This window comes from Copidosoma floridanum, unplaced genomic scaffold, assembly GCF_036245765.1.
Source record: "Copidosoma floridanum isolate Cflo_tuat_1 unplaced genomic scaffold, Cflo_Japanese_pri ptg000019l, whole genome shotgun sequence".
Taxonomy (NCBI): Eukaryota; Metazoa; Arthropoda; class Insecta; order Hymenoptera; family Encyrtidae; genus Copidosoma; species Copidosoma floridanum.
This window is the reverse complement of record NW_028321896.1, coordinates 14,827,172-14,843,868: the sequence shown is the minus strand read 5'-3', so window position 1 is coordinate 14,843,868 and position 16,697 is coordinate 14,827,172. Positions and strand designations below refer to the sequence as shown.

Here is a 16,697-nt window from a genome sequence, read left to right as displayed (position 1 = left end):
AACAGCAAGTGTACAGAATACAATCAATAACAATAATACAAGTACCTTGTAAGGGTATTGAATGTATATTCTTGTTGTTTTTCTTTTTTGTTATTTTCTTGAGAGAATCGTCGAAAAAATATACAGCTGTAACAATTTTTAACTCCTAAATTGTCAATAATGTCACAGTTGTTGAGTAGTGTTACATAGGATTCTGTGGCCTTGGGGTGCTCACATCAGCAAGGCTTGTTTTTACCACAATACCTATTGTTTTTTTTCATTTCTCTTTGACTTCTGAAAAACTGTCGCAAGGAAAATAAAAAGGAAAAAACATGAATGACAGCTGCGTACGTGATGTTGACAGTTATTTGCAAATTCTGCAGGACAGCCAATCGTGTGGCTGGATTTTGAATTGTTTCTTCCCTTGCCCCCGCACACCCAATCGTCGAACGAATCCAGTACAGCGTTGCCAAGTATTCATTCTGGCTCGGAGATTTAAACTTATTTAAAAGGCTGAGTGTAATACATACAATTTTTGTAATTTACTAGTGTAAAGGTGTTGTTAATTATTTTATATAGCCGCAAGTTCCTATACAGTACAATAATAGTGGTTGAAGAGGATTTAATTATCAAGGATCCAATGAACTTTTACTGAAGTTGGATCATCTATAATACCCCAAGCGTGCAATGATTAATTTAAAGATGGTTTGTAGGTAAAAATGTTAATGACAATAATCATTATAATCATAAGATTGAAAATTTTTATTGAAGCGCATGTAAATATTTGGTGGGATAATAGTAACTTGACGTATAAAAATAGATTACCAAAATTTTTAACGATTTGACTTTACTTTTTCATTATATGACAACGGCATTATAATTATGTGTACAAAATAACAAAAACCTTCTGATGACTCATCTATATTTTCCACTAATACTTTATAAGTTTGTATTTTTATCTAATAAATAAAAACATTAAATAATAGAAAACAACCCTTGAGAAAGGAGAGAGAAAAAAAACACTCGTTCAAACCTCTCCGGGAAACGCGGCAACGTCGAAAACAAAATTTCACCCCTGTCTGCTAGTCATCGAGCGCCGCCAAGCAGCAAAGAGTAACAACACGGCTAAGCGGGCAAAGCATGCAGGCAGTCCGACCGACAGTTTGCGAGACAACGAACGTACACGCATAACGCAACGGACGTTGTTTAAAAGTGCCTCAGTCTTACTTGCTGGATCAATCGATTCGATTATATTTTACAAAAGCGTGCAGTACTTGTTTACAAAAACCAATGAAGTAACCCTCAAAAAGACATAAACAAAAGTGTATAGTATCATGTGTGGTACAACGGGAGTCCGTTAAACCAGCGAATAAACAACAGTGTGTACGTGCGTTGGATATTTTTTAAAATCCTCCGTGGTCCCCTTCGCTCACACGGTGACCAACGGTTAAAAAAAAGGAGGCGCGGCGCGCTTTTAACGTACATTCGTCACAGCATCCGCTGAGGATCGCGTTCAAAAAGTGCAAACAACAGCAGAAGCCATTGATCGTGTCCTGCGGGAAATCCCGAGGAGAAAGGGTGCACCGATCACGTTCATCTGGGAGCAGTAAAAGGAGACCGTATACGCGAAAGCGAGAAACAATGGACCCCTTCACGCAGGTAACGACGAAGCCCTTTCAAGTTCACCCAAGGCGCGCTACACTTTTCCGGTTGATGTTGTTATTTTTCATTGTTATTATCTAAACTATTATCTACAGCTTCTGCTCGTACTTGTTGCAGCGGTGATATATATATACTTGTAACCAGTTGTACATACCTTACTGCAAGAAGCCATGTATATGCTCCTGTGTTCAGCAGCCGATTAATAACTTCCTTTCGTTCGGCTAATGGACTTTAAATCTTTATAAAGGCCTTTGTAAATAAAATAACCCGTCCATTTGAGGGAATGATAGCTTGATCTATATAAGAATGCATTTTATGTTTGATACAATTAAGTGAATATTTTTATTGGCGCTATACAAAAATCCGCGTCCCTGAAAGTACTTATACATAGTTTCTCACGGGACCAGCCAGTGGATACCCGTTTTTATTGTTGGAAAAAAAAAATTCTGGTCTGGAATGACTTCGGAGACGTTGAAAGGAAGGTTTGGATTTATTTCTATAAAAGTCATACTCTAAAATTTGTGAAAAAGTAGCAAGGAAGCTCAGTAATTGCTAATTACAACTACTACTGGTGGATTTTTCAATATTATTTGCAAATTAATTTAACATAGTATCACAAGGTCGTTTTAAAAGGACTAAACATATTATAGAGGCAATGGGCAACAAGTGAAGGGATAGATTAGCTTTATTGGGTCACTAAAAAAATCGTCATGTTTCTTTGCACTTTCTCATCCCGTTTCGAAAGTTTGAAGAGATGAACAAAATTTACTTATGTACATAAAAAAAAAAAAAAAAAAAAAAAAAAATTATAAAAATTGAGCCGTCATTCCTCTTTACAAATATCTACAGTAGCCATGAATTTTTTTAATATCCCGTGCCCTATGAGTCTCCAAAAGGTACAATAATTGTCAGGACTAGATAGGCTACTTGATACTGCATAGAGAAACAAAGGATTGTTTGAGAAAGAAAGGAACAAATTCTAATTCCCTTATCTATGTTAGCTTACAGATGCCTGTAGCTCATGCAAAGTCTGGATTGGGATCTTCAGGAGAGCTAGTTCTTTCGCAGAGGGCATCTGCTCTTTGCTTTCTCCCTCCCCCCCCAAGTTGTACATATAAACGTATCCCATGTTCTTTTCTCTATCCCATTCTTGCTTCTCTTCTCTTTCTCTTTCATTCCAAACGCACGTCATGCAAACGTGCAGACCGACGCTTTTTCAATAGGCTTTATAGCCCTCCCTTCTCCCCCTCGGTTTCGGGACAAGCAGGACTTTTGGAGTCGGAGCGACGTTTTTCCTCCGTTACGCTCAAGGACGCTTAGTCAGATGCATTTATGCATGTCTCTTTTGGCGCTTGCACGTTTTTATGACCCATATATTGTTTCTTTGACAAGATTAAATTACTTGCTGCTTTCAATAAGATCCCCTCGGAATTGGTTCAACTCGACACGTATTGCAACAATTTTTACAGAGAACCGTAAACTTTTCGTACTGAAAGTGTTACTTTCTGCCCACTATCTCTGCACGTAATTAATGTATACATAACAAAAGTCCAAAAGTACAGAATGTCTTTTGCAGCACGTATAATTTCATATATTATGTGCCTCTTGGGTGCAGAAATCGGCAATTTATAGCTCGAGCAACGGAACCATAAACTACCGATTTCCGTACATCACTGTAAATAAAATTTTCAGATCCATCCTACGGTTTATCTCTACTTTTAGCCGTCGTCCAAGAAATTTTGTATACTTTCACTTCTTTCGTACGTAGACGTGATGTGCGCGAAAATTGTAAGATGATGAAAACTTTTTTAATTAAGTCAATTATTTTTGTTCGCGTTACAATAGATCGTGTTACCATAATATTTTTTTTTGTACATTTTGAGCTCAGGTTGCAAAGTAAACAGTATTTCGGTCACCACTGAGCTTCATTTCATTTTGAGACGAGAGTAAGTTTCGCTGACCATTTCTTATCTTATCTCACCCCCCTTGATTTTATGCACATGGCATCCTGGAATTAAATGATTCATTCTCAACTTTGGCCAGACAATTTCTCTATACACCCGTCGGTTTCTTCTGAATTTTAGCTGCGAGAATATTATGTCATGGATTTTTTTGTTTGACATGGGACTGAACATTTCAAGAATATTATTTTTACGAGAAGAACCAACTGAAATTCAATCCAAACTCTAAATAAAACACAATTCATAATTTATTTTCTGTGTAAAATAAAAGGTTGTATTAATTTTAGCGTATGTTGGAACGCGCAAAGGCAAGGAGAGAAAAATTAGACACGCAGTTGTCGAATGCTGGACATGACGTACCGAAGAGGCGCAGCCCCTTGAGAGATGCAAACGATATCTTATCTCAAACACCAGGTATTAGTTAGCAAACAGATCCGTGCACAGCTCAATACTAAACAAACACAATTATCCTAAATCAATATATAATCTTTTATGCTCATTGAAACGCTTGCAAGCAATTATTTTTATTTACTCGATAAGAACTAGTTTTTTTTTTTTTACGATTTTTTTTTGTGACAAAATCCTTTTTGATTCAGTATAAAATTACTGTAAAAACCCTTTTAAAAAAATGCTTTATGTTTAATAATTAAAAATACTTTTCCCGTAAAGTGATCACGGGTGTCATTGCTAAAAAATCTCCTGTAAAAATGGTAAAAGCATCCGAAACCTCACCTACTGGATCACCAGCGAAAACAATTAGAAAGTTTTCGCCTGAAAAATTTGAAGAGAAAACTCCAAAAAAATACGAAGAGCCGAACAAAGAAAACGACAACAACCAGATCGACAGTGTCAAATCAAAACTTCAGAGATTGGGCAAACTATATTCTGGTAAGATTCTAATAGTACATACATACAGCGAGTTCGAGTGCACGCGATACACATACAGATTCACCCACACAAGCGTCCCAAAACTGGTTTCTGCATGTCCGCGCCTTCTTGTGTACATGCTCTACCTTTCTTCTGCAGGATAGCTCAAGAAAGTGAAAGGTCGTTCCCCCGCTGGAGCCCTTTGTTTACAAGCTGCTACGTACTGCAGCTTTATAAGATTTACTTGAGCTGTACCTGCAAATATCTTGTAATTCTCCTATGCAAATATTTTTTTTTTTTTTTTTTTTCTCTTATACAATTCAAAACGCATGACTTATGCTCGGTTGAAATGCATACATTTTTCCCGTTTCTGAAACAAGTTTATGTACTTTGACTGTACAATTAAAACATTATTTCATAAAAACTTGAAAAATTGTTTATTGCTTCAATTAGAGTCCTTTGAGCCCCGTACTTGAAAAAATACAAATTATTCTCATGCAATATATATTTCATTGATCCAGAGGACAACAGAGAATTGAGCTCCCCTATTCATAGGACGGAAGAAAAGTTTGCCATTGAGGAGATCAGACCAGAGCAAAAGTCTGCAAAGCCAATGGCAAGACTAAACAGACTGGCAGCTCTTGCCTCAGAAATAAATAATTGGGAGGATGACTTGTCTCACCCAACAGCTGTAATTATGAGTTCTCATAACGTATTTTGATGAGTTCTGCATCTTATGTAGATAATCAATCAGCCATGCACTAACTTTCAGGTAAAGCCTACCTTAAGCAAAGCGGAAAGAGTCCAGGCCAAGCTCAACGAGCAAGTGAGAAATGGATCAGATTCGCAGCCAAGCACCAGCAGTCTGAATAGAAACGGCAGCAGGAAATCCGGCAGTCCCCTCAAGCCTATGAAATGGGACAAAGTCATGTTGGAGAGTTTGGTAAGTGCTGCGATTGGGTTTCAATCCAAAGCAGTACAAATAATTTCCTAAATCCCTATACCTCCTCAATACACGCATAAGCGCACAAATGGCAGTGGTAACTAGGTACATCGAAACGCTTACACGCTTGTACATTGACAGATGACCATAAAATGATTCGTCAATTTATTGGGCCGAAAAACGCAATGTTTTACAGGAGGCACAGGGTTTTAGTCGCGTTAGCAGCTCGAGGCTCGTGTATGACTATAAGAGTTGTTCTCAGGGTACTGGAGGCAGTCAACAACAGTGGCAGCAACAAAAGCCGAAGAATTCATCACCAGCCAAGTCGCCAGCCAAGTCAATTCCAATGTTTGCTAGGACAACGGAGGAGAAGAGTAAGAGTGCCATGTCAACGAGTCCGGCATCATCGACGCTAAGCAACGACAGCGCGAGTAGCAACAATAAGACCCCGGAGAAGCAGATAATCAAGAGCACCGGGAGTGGCGCCAGCTCGCCGGCTGTTAGTAACGCGCGATTGAATTCGAGATTCGGTTATAAGGGCTCCCCTAACAATTCGGCTCCCCATCTACAGTCGTCCCCAGGTTCGGTACTCAGCAAGGCTTCGATGTTCGAGTCCAAGGGTTCGGCCACCAAGACAAAGGATCCCGCAGAGATGACGCTGTCCGAGAGAAAGGCGCTATTCGAGAGAAACAAGGGCGAGGCACTCATACCCAAGGCTCCGCTTACGATGTCCGTGCCAACGAAGATGCTGCAGGAGAAAGAAAAACAAGCCAATCATGCCGGTCAGATACGGAAAAATTTATCTTCGTTTCCTTCTTATTTTACAAAACAAAGAGAAACAATTATCTTGTTTTGAATTTGTTTATAAAATCGTGCGTGACTCGCTCACAAAATATATTCTTATGTCTTGTTGTACTTTGCTTGCTTACAAAGTGCGTAAACTGTTTGTGCTTTACGTATTGCTCGATAAGCATTTCCTCATTCGTAAAGCCGTGACGAATGTTTTTAAACATCTTATTGGTCGTTTGACACAACTGTTGTTACGCTCAGCCTCAGTTTAACTATACTCGCTAGCAAACAAAAGGCTGGAGATTGTAATGCTGACATAAATATCATGTGTAATTATCCCTTGCAGATTCAATCGTGAGGTCAAAAATCGACACTGGCCGAGCAGTGGAGGCCCAACGTTCGATATTCGAGCAAGGCATCGTCACTCAAGAGCTGGAGAACAACATCCTCCTGACCGTTCAGACGGAGAGGCAGCGTGAACTGGAGATGCTGCGCTCGCGCTTCAATCGCCACGTAGCTCAGACAGCCGCGAGCACAAATCTCGTGCGAACGAGCGAGAGTAGCGAAGGTGGCAAACCAGGATCCCCCAAGTACTCGCCGGTTTGCCCAGTTAAGCCAACCCCCGCTACTGTAATTCCATTGAACATTACCTTTTTTTGATTCATCTATTTTTTTTGGAACTTTGACTCTAACGACCTTTGTTTTTGCGAGATTAGGACCAGGCGCCGCCTCCTCCACCGCCACCGATGCCTAATGATACAAGTATTCAATCATGCAGCACTCCGTCCAACGTTAAAAATTCGCCAACCAAAAGACAAGGTACTAAATTTGTTTTTTATGAAAATTTGAAAAAGTATAACCAAAGTATCTGTAATCATTTTCAGTGGCAACAAGTCCTCCAAAACCAAGCGATTCGTTCAAGAAGCTTGTCGACGTGAAACGCGCCAAAGTGTCTCCACCGAAAACCAACCGGCTCTATCCAGATCTAAGACATATCGAATCGACCACAACAGATAGCGACTCTGACTATACCACCGAAAGCACTGCAACACTTGACGCGCCCACAAACACCGAAACCGAAGCTGAATATTACGTCAACGTAAGCAAAATTTTAATATTTTTATCAAAACATTTACTGTTCATAATTTAGCTAAATTAATTTTGATTCTTTCAGAATCAAGATGACGATTACAGCAGTGACGACTACGATGATGATGAAGACGATGTCGAAGACGACGATTTAGGCAATACAAGTTTGGGTCGCAGTATTTTGCAGGTCGCCAGTCAGAGTGCTCTTCATAAAAAAGTATATTAAATTAGAACTTGAATTGAACATCTAGTTTAATTTTATATCTAACTCATCATTTATGCTTCAGAGATCGATTGAACCTGATCCAGATAGTACGACTTCCGACATTTCGGTACTAGATGAAATGGACGAATATCTTGATGAATGTTTAGCTCTGCAAGATGCTACGGAAGAAGGCCCTACTCCTCCAAAACTGAACAGAAATGGAAAAAGCCCATCATCTGCTTCTAATAGTTTCAAGTACATGCAAGGGTACATATTTTGTAATCCAATGTTTGACAACTATTTTCTCTTTTTTTTTATTTTCTTTGTGCAGCTCTTCTTACAAATCTCCCATCAAAATAATTTCTCCTGCATCATCGCCGAGAAAGAGAGAACAGTATGTGGTGGGAGAAGGTGGCGTGGTTCCTCTGATGCACAGTGTTAGCTTTTACAGGAAACAACAGTCTCAAGTAAAATATTTTAAAAATTAAAAATGAATGCTTGATTTACAAGATTTGTCATTATGAATATCTTTTTTTTAGACTCCTAAAACTCCAGCACGTGTCATTTCTCACAAGCCCGACGATAGTGCTGCATCCGTATATAACCTAGAGGAAGAAGACAAAGAAGCTATCTTAGTTCAAGATAAAGTAAAACGATTGCTCGATGAAGTACAGAAGCAACAGACAATTATTGGTCAAGCCAGTCAAGCTTTGAATCTGTGCCATTCTACTATAGAATTTAGCGATTCTCGCGAGCAAGTTGAAGGAGAAAGGCTATTGTTACTCGCAAGTACGTATTGCCTTTTAATAATTAAATTAATGTTTTTTTTTTCAAAAAAACAAAAAAATTGTAATTATATTCTCATTATTTTAATTTTACAGCGCACAGAAGACAAGCCGCTTTGAATGAAGTTCAACGGCTAAAGGTTGAAGGAACTTTACGACCAGTTGTTCCTGGAGCTCCTGAGGTCCAAGAAAGCGGATCTTTGACTATATCGGCCATCACTCTACCATTCAAGAAAGACTACTTTCACAACATTGAGCCCGGTAAGCCTGCATAACTTTATAGCTGACATCTACCGAGTTTTGGAAAGTTTTAAAATAATAAATATTTTTTTCAGAAACATGTTTGCACTTTGTGTGCCTTATTCGTTACCTGGACACGGTAATAGCTACTCCCGTCGTTGGAGCTGACTCAGGCGATTCTTGTATACGTTTTCCTTCTACTTTAAAATTGCAAGACTTGTACAGCGACTTCAAAGTAACTATCGAGATCTACTCTCTGCAGACTCGGGCGGAAATTCTTCCTCACGATATCAAGTACCACATCCACAGTAATGGAAGTAACTGCTCTGGCTTGAACTCCAATAGCAAAAAGGTTGTGTTTAATGTCGTGGATTACATTGAAATTATAATAAAATTATTTTTTAATATTAACGTATGCTCATTTGTTTTTGCTGCAGAGTGGAGGTAAAACACCAAAAAAATTCCTAAAGCAAGAGAGCAAATTAACGATGCCTAACATTCAGAGTCCAGCAGGTCCGTTAGCCGTCCGTACAACAAATTTCAAACTTGCTGGATACGTAGTATTTAGTTTGAAAGAAGTTCACAGACAACAGTTTACTTTAAATAAGGTATGTTATTATGATGACTGCTGTATGTACTATTACCGATGGTTATTTTCAAAAATGCGTAAAATAACATGTTTTATTATTTTCAGGTTCCATTGACGTCACCTTTAGAAGGTCGCTTACAAATGCATGTTTCATGCGAGCTGACAGTTTCCGTGGATCATCATGGTTTCTTAACGATGTTCGAAGACGTCTCAGGATTTGGAGCCTGGCACCGCAGATGGTGTCAACTCCAAGGAGCTTTGCTGTCTTATTGGAAGTATCCAGATGACGAGCGTAAAAAAACACCCATTGGAACTCTCGATTTACGAGGTAATTGTTTGAAAAATAAATTTTTTTCAACACTCCATTTGCGTTGCTTGATTTCATAACATAATTATTTCAGGCGTGTCAACGACAAATGTTACTTTAGTGTCTCGAGATATATGTGCAAGACCGAATACATTTTTACTGGAAACGACAAGACCAGCTCAGCCTGGAGACGCAGACTGTCTTGTTATGGCCAGAAAAGGATCAGAAACGACGATTAGGTAATTATCGATTAAATATCGATGTGTATTAAGAGTAGTGATTAATAAATCTAGTAAAAAATATTTTTATTTTTTTGCAGGCATCTATTGTCGGCAGACACAAAAGAAGAAAGGCTAGAGTGGTGTGCCAAACTAAACAAAACATTGAATCTAATTCGCGCCTGGGGTGGTCCATCAACATAAGTATGTAAAAATTAATACATGAATTACAAATTTTTATTTTATGAGCATGAAGCTAGTTTTCATGGATTATATTTAACAGTGACTATTTAATGCAAACATCAAGAGTTTGTGATCAAGTTATAAAAGATTGACTTAATCATTTGATTATGATAATTTTAAGATTATCATGGATCTACAATAATACTTAACAAACTGATATTGACTGCAACATTGTTTACTATTCGAATACAATTACTTAAATACCAGCATTAAATGCTGAGAATGTATTTAAAATATTTTGCATTTCGATGGATTTTTGCCGTTTTCTAAAATCTAAAGGCTATTGATTTAATATTTTTCAGGTATCAGCAATCATTCATATTAGTTTAAAATTTTCAATTGAGTTGATAGGTTTGTTAGATATTATTATAACTATTTAATGATTGATTTTTGCTTCTCTAGATAGTTATATTAGTTGAATTAGTATGTACTTATAATAATCATTGTAAATACTAAAATAACCTTTTTTTAATGTATTAATATATAAATAGATTTATATATCAACGCAGTATTCATATACACATGCGATTGTATGTATTCGTATTAGTTGTTAATAATTGGAAGTATCAGGACCGTGGTTTTGTATGTTCTTATTTGTTATTGATTTAATGATGACCATCATTTAGACACTACTGTTTTTTAAACAATAAATACTTGTAACAAAGATATAATTGTTCAAACTAATATGATTTTTAATGAAAATTGGTATGTTTTCCGTTAATTTTTTTTTTAAAACCTTTTGTTTTCCCACTTATTTATCTAAATCAATTGTGCTGATCTAGTAAAAAACTTTTTAAATGTTGATAAATCAAAGAAAAATAATTATGAGATTACAAGCACTGAACAACTATTAAAATGATTTCTAGGCTCAAATAAATCATAAAGCTTTTATTTACTCAATACAATACGTTTATTTTGACGTCGTTTTGAGTTGCAATTAAAAATATAAACACATGTTTATTTCTTGCTACCGTAAAAGTAACTCAAAATTACGTAGGTATATATCCAACAATCAATACATAAATGATTAAAATATGTTTGTTCATATGTATATCAGTGTATAGTTTATCGTTAGAAAACGACAGCTAATTTTTTTTTTTTTTAATCTATTTACATTTTTTTTTTTTCGTACAAAAATAGCATTGATATCCGCTCAATGACAACGATTTCTCTGAGTTTTCAAGTAAACACGAATAATTTTCCGAAATCAACAATTCAATTTTATGGGGCTAATTTTCTCGCGACAAACATTGCAAGTTCTCATTGAAAATAATGTGATCTAGAGTTATTAATTTTTGTACTATACAGGAAAGAAGAAAATCATCCGTCAAGTCACTCTACTTTAGCTGGCCCATTTCGATAAATTTTTCAATTACCAAAAAAATTAATAAGACAAGAATGATTTTCGTGCAATGAATTATTCTCAAGATCGATTTCGAGATGAACGACGATCTGGTAAAATTTACGATGTAAAAAAAAGAAAAACATGTTGTAACGCGTATCCAATACGAGAAAAAAAGGCTGAAAAACACTGGAGAGTCGGAAAAAGTATAGCGACAGTGGGGAAAAAAAAAAACAGTAAGCGAGCTTGACGTGATGGTGAGTATAATTAATATTGAGCGAGTGAAAAAGAGGAGGGTCGAGCGGTAAGGAGATGAAATTTAGAGGAGCGTGATCGTGGGATGGAAGCCGTCCTTGTCGGCCTTGTAGTCAACCCTGTAAGTCTTGCCGTCGGGCGTTTGGTACTGAAAACTGCCTGTGACCTCGAGAGCCTCGTCCTCGGTGCCCTGATTGACGATCACCGCGGTTTCCTCCTTTTTGTGCCCATCGCTTTGCTCGTAACTGTAGTGATAGCCTTCCACTCCGATGTTGTTGTTCTCCTCCTGCTTGGTGATGGTGATGCCCGCGTAAGGATTCGGGTTTTGCTGAGGCGCGCACAAGCAGCCCACCACGAGCAACGATAGCACGAAAATCTGCGAATCATACAATTTTTTTTTTTTTTTTTTTTTTTTTCAGGTGCTGTTAGCTGATAAACTAACGTGTCCCCTGGTTTGTTAATTTTCAACGTCAAACATTAATTTATGCCAAACGATTTGCCGTCAATACCTAATTCTTATTAAATCGTAGATTTATCATTGGCTGGTATAAAGGTTAAATTTTTTTTTTTCCATTCATTCATATCTAATTGTTTCTTTAATTTTTAATTGGATAAAGTAAACATGTTTTTATAACAGCATAAAAAAAAGACTTTTTTATTAGTACCAAATTTTTAAACATAAAAAAATTCAAAAACCTCTCATCTTGATTATTAAAAAAGTTTCTAAATAAATTGTTTTAAAAGGATTATATATTTAATTTTCAGATTTTCCTCCGTTATTGGCGTATTCAAGCAGTCCTAAACAAAAACTTACACAAGTGTAGAAATTTTATAATTTTTATTTACTAATAACTTCAAAGCGTTACCCATACCTATTTACAAATATGACGTTAAATAAAAAAAAGAAAAACAGTATTAAAAAATTAAAAACAACAACAAAGGAAAAAAAAATTATTAAAGTCGGTTACCGGTAAATTCAAGACGTTAACTTTGATCACACGCAAACGCGCATTTATTTACGTGACCAGTAAGTAGTGTAAACCATTTTTCCGACATGTTTAAAATAAAAAATTAATGGTACAAAGCTTTAAATTTTCTCTAAATTACACTCGATTTTGACATTAGCAGCTCATCCTCCGTGAAATGCAATATTCCGAAATGCTCTCGCTGTTGGTCGTTTTAATTAAAATCACGTAATTACAACCGTTTCCCAACACCCACGCAGCGCGCACATTTTGCATTATTATTTTCAATTCCTCCAGGATAATCATCTTGAACGCTGTTGTTTAACGATTCGTTAGACCTGAAATCCCAGACTCGCAAAAACCACGAATGAATAAGCAAACATCAGGAGTAATTGTTTGACGATTTGAAGGGGGATAAATGCGCTCATTAGCGTGACAAATAATTTGTGCAAAGATTATTAAAGTATTTTTGTAAATTACTGTTACAAAATAAGTGTCTTGTGTAGGCGATTTTAAATGAGTCGAGAAAAGCCCGAAACGAATCGTGTCAAGATTTGCCTCCATTCACATCAACATTCATGGTTGCCGAACTGCAGGGGCAGAGAGTATACCAATTTCAATAAAAAAAAAAAATAACAATAATAATATAATAAAAAAATAAAACTGTAACATAATACAGAATTTTACATTAACTTTTATATTTTTATAATAAATTTAGGACAAGCAATAATTGTACACTCATGAATTAAGATTAAAAAAAGATAATTTTTGTGAAACAATAATGTAAAATTTTATTTAATAATTGATAGCTTTTTTTATGATGAATTTTTCAAGTACCAGTGATCCCTCATTCAAAGCTGATTAGTCAGAAAATAGTTGGCATGCCTGTTAGATAATACATTCGCGAATTTATATTTATTTGAATATACATAGATAAAGCGTATAGTGGCTCATATATAACTTACAAACTCGAGTGTTAAGTAACACTAAAAGTTATAATTCCACGTGAAAAGCGCATGGAATTTCTGACGAATCACATTTATGTCGACTCAACATTTTCCATAGGGTACAAGTGGTGCTTGAATAGCAATTACACACATTTCATGAAAATGAAGTAGCGCAACTGGAATTAATAGTACACGCTTTTACGGCGACACTTGAGATACTATCAGTTCATTTTTTTTTCAAATACACAACGAGACAAGATTAATTATTATTATCTCTAATACCCATTCGTAACAACAAACTCTCACAAAATAATTTACCGTTACTGGACACGAGTATAAATAAATTTTAATACACTTCTCACCAAAACATCCGACATTTGGAGGAAAAAAAAAAAAAAAAAAAAAAACAATTACCATCCCGCACGCGTAGCCCGTAATTTACAACTCTACAACGAAAAAAACCAAGGCGCTCGCTACGGCCCACGCTAATTGGAAATTCATCGTGCGCCCGAAATCCATAATTAATTTCACGCATATAGGTACATCCCAACCGATCATTATGACATCACACCACCGTTTATACACATCATGTATCGCTCTTCCAGAAACCTCCTAATTATCGATCATCATTAGACTTCGATACACTTGTATGGCATGGATATTTGAAGAAAAAGCAAACCCACGTAATTTCCATCTTCATAGTCAGTGAGAACTTTCAAGGTAAAATAAATATTACCCTATCACCGAAAAAAAACCAGATCGAACGAGCCGCAATAACCCCACGCTTCGTTCTCTGTATATCAATGTATAAAAAGAAGCAAAGAAAAAAAAAAAAAAAAAAAAACCAGAACACCGTAAAGCTCTAAGGCACATCGATAAGCGTATACCAGCAACACGATACATAATATATGTGTATACATTGTATAGCAAAGATGCAATAAGATTCGCGCAGTGTAAAGTATATGCCGAGCCTTAAAACTTTCTCCTATATACAGGCGCGTGCTGGCGTCCTATAACGTTTGACAATTTTACGTAACCCACTCTTATTTCACCTCTCGCGGGCGAAAGAGGATCGTCTTCTTGGTTTTTCAGCCGCCGCCTCGAGCCAAAATAGGCGCACTCACGTATATTTAATTATACATATAAATCGAACAACATATATATACGTGTATTATGTACCCGCGGGGGGGGGGTCACGATTTATCTTTGAGGCGTCGCTGAGGAATTGAGGATCGCAAACAACAAAAACAAGCGCGTTTAATGCTTATGTGATTGGGTACAGTTGATACATAGGCCGATCGGGTAATTACAATTGGGACCCCATACCGATTTTCCGGAGGACGATCGTGATACGTTGATGCTTGGTAGTTTACATTCATGTACCCATAATTTACACGAAGGGGCATGGCATCGCAGTTACTTATGGAGCGTTTGATGAGCCGCGTGACGAATCACGTTTTTCTTTTTTGTTTTTTTTTCCTCCATCGCTCGTCAACTCGTGCGTGGATTTTTAATTAATTTGATCGGTAAAAATGAGTTGTTTGTTTGAATTTTTATGGAATTTAAATTATTTCTAGTCCGAATTCGCGGAAGTTTGTGGCTTAATTATTCGCGTGTACGTATACCCATACTTTTTTAACTTTAAATTAATTGAGTCTATTGCTAAAAAAATTCTCCCTTTCCTGATTGAAAAATCTCTCGACGCTCGTTACTTCCAATACGCTTGTATACCCGCACTGAAAAGTATATAAAAATCGGCCGATCTCAAAACGTGTATCGTTCCAACCGATAAACTGTATGGAAACGGTATGATTTACCACGATTATCTAAAATATTTTATAATCAGTGAGAAAAATGAAACGATGTGTATATGTATGTGCACAAAGTAAAATGTGTCAATTGGCAAATATAAGGTACAATGGCTGACTATAAAACGGGAGTATGAGCTGCTTGTGGGGTTGCTAACTTTTTCCTGTACAGCTAATTTTTTTTTTTTTTTTTTTTATTTCAACGACATCCTTGAACGGGTCGAGCGCATAAGTTATGACCAAAGGACGATTATTTACCGCGGGGAGCTCGTTGGGAGGAAAAACAAGGAGAGCACGTGGCGTGGAACGTCGCCCGAGTTGCTCGATCACCTTCGAACTTTTAATGGATGAGGAGGAACGAGATAACTTGCCGACTGCACGTGAACCATACATCATCTCGAAGAGTATGCAGGCCGAACGCAAACGGTTTGGTCGGTCCAAGTGATACCTCGATATTTGATGAAAGGGAAGAGTACTACTCCTCTGGGTTTAATTCTACGGGGAAAATTTCACATCCGCTCGATTGAGAGCTTTTTTGATAATCTACTGGTAAAAAAATACAGTAGGTACTTACAGGTGACAATAGTGTGAGCAAAGGGGTGGTATGAATTCTCATCAAAAATCGAGATACCTACTTACTAATATCTTTTTCCATCAAAGTGTTGGACCACGCGATGTATCATTATCCGTAAACACGGAAAAGACAACTACGCACAGTAAAGCTGGAGGTGTAACTCCAGTGAATGTTATTTTCACTCGTTTTTTTTTTTTTTTTTTAAGGGTAACTTTTATTCCTGAATTAAGATTAACGCAGTTTTATAACAGATTTTTTTTTCTCCTCGTATCGCCACCAATGTCGCAGCAAAAAAATGATTAAATACCCCTTCAGGATTTTCCTTAACAATTACTTAGGTACACTCGAGATGTACAAACGAGGAGGACAATTGGAGGCACACACGCGCTCTTTATACTATTGGATCCGAAAAATTTTGCAGTCACACGTCTTTGGTCCACTTTCACTGTACGTCCGCTTTGTCGAGTGGTGTAGTGTAAATATAATTACAGAAAAAAAAAAATCCAAGATAGAGTAAAAAATAAATAAAAAAACGGAAAGGGGGTAGTAGTAAAAACAGTTGATATTATATTTGTATGTTTACAGTACTTGATGACTCATCACACCCACCGTCTTCATGTTATTTTGCGAACAACGAAATGTACGTAACAATATGAACAACGAAGAACAGCACTGTATATATATACGGACGTCGATGTCAGAAGGAGCAGCTTCGAGACACACGTGTGATATGTGCTACGTGTACAGTACCCACACCGAGGATGCGCCGGGCGCACTTGGCTTTATATACCCGGATAATTGCACTTACCTGGGGGATACGTATACACAATATCTTACCCACACCGTTATACCACCTACCCCCCCGCCTGTTGTGTAGCTACACTCAAACGCGTATATCTATGCCTCTATGGCCCGCCTCCCCCCCCCCG

At 37.0% G+C, this 16,697-nt stretch overlaps 2 protein-coding genes across 8 annotated transcripts; one reads left to right on the top strand and one right to left on the bottom strand.

The window, feature by feature from the left end:
* The first annotated feature begins 1,140 nt into the window (after positions 1–1,140).
* LOC106636680 (anillin-like) lies at positions 1,141–10,523 on the top strand. Of its 7 annotated transcripts, none has more exons than XM_014349171.2 (20): positions 1,141–1,638; positions 3,890–4,016; positions 4,272–4,490; positions 4,991–5,160; positions 5,242–5,412; positions 5,675–5,911; positions 5,984–6,194; positions 6,548–6,831; positions 6,918–7,020; positions 7,086–7,300; positions 7,376–7,507; positions 7,578–7,762; positions 7,827–7,962; positions 8,035–8,284; positions 8,377–8,541; positions 8,616–8,872; positions 8,958–9,128; positions 9,215–9,437; positions 9,511–9,655; positions 9,736–10,523. In XM_014349171.2, the coding sequence occupies exons 1-20, from the start codon at positions 1,621–1,623 to the stop codon at positions 9,836–9,838; spliced, it is 3,522 nt and encodes a 1,173-aa protein (XP_014204657.2). In that variant the 5' UTR covers positions 1,141–1,620; the 3' UTR covers positions 9,839–10,523. The 7 variants fall into 7 exon arrangements, with proteins under 7 accessions (XP_014204657.2, XP_089448714.1, XP_089448713.1 ...); XM_089592588.1 differs by having other exon boundaries at positions 5,609–5,908; positions 7,185–7,304; positions 7,422–7,507; ... (2 more) ...; positions 8,616–8,849; positions 8,965–9,128; XM_089592587.1 differs by having other exon boundaries at positions 5,675–6,194; positions 6,548–6,810.
* Positions 10,524–10,750: 227 nt separating this feature from the next.
* On the bottom strand, positions 10,751–16,539 carry CPR28 (cuticular protein 28). The gene is made up of 2 exons (XM_014349172.2): positions 16,378–16,539; positions 10,751–11,850 (listed from the first exon to the last, which is right to left on the bottom strand). The coding sequence occupies exons 1-2, from the start codon at positions 16,384–16,386 to the stop codon at positions 11,539–11,541; spliced, it is 321 nt and encodes a 106-aa protein (XP_014204658.2). The 5' UTR covers positions 16,387–16,539; the 3' UTR covers positions 10,751–11,538.
* Positions 16,540–16,697: the final 158 nt, after the last annotated feature.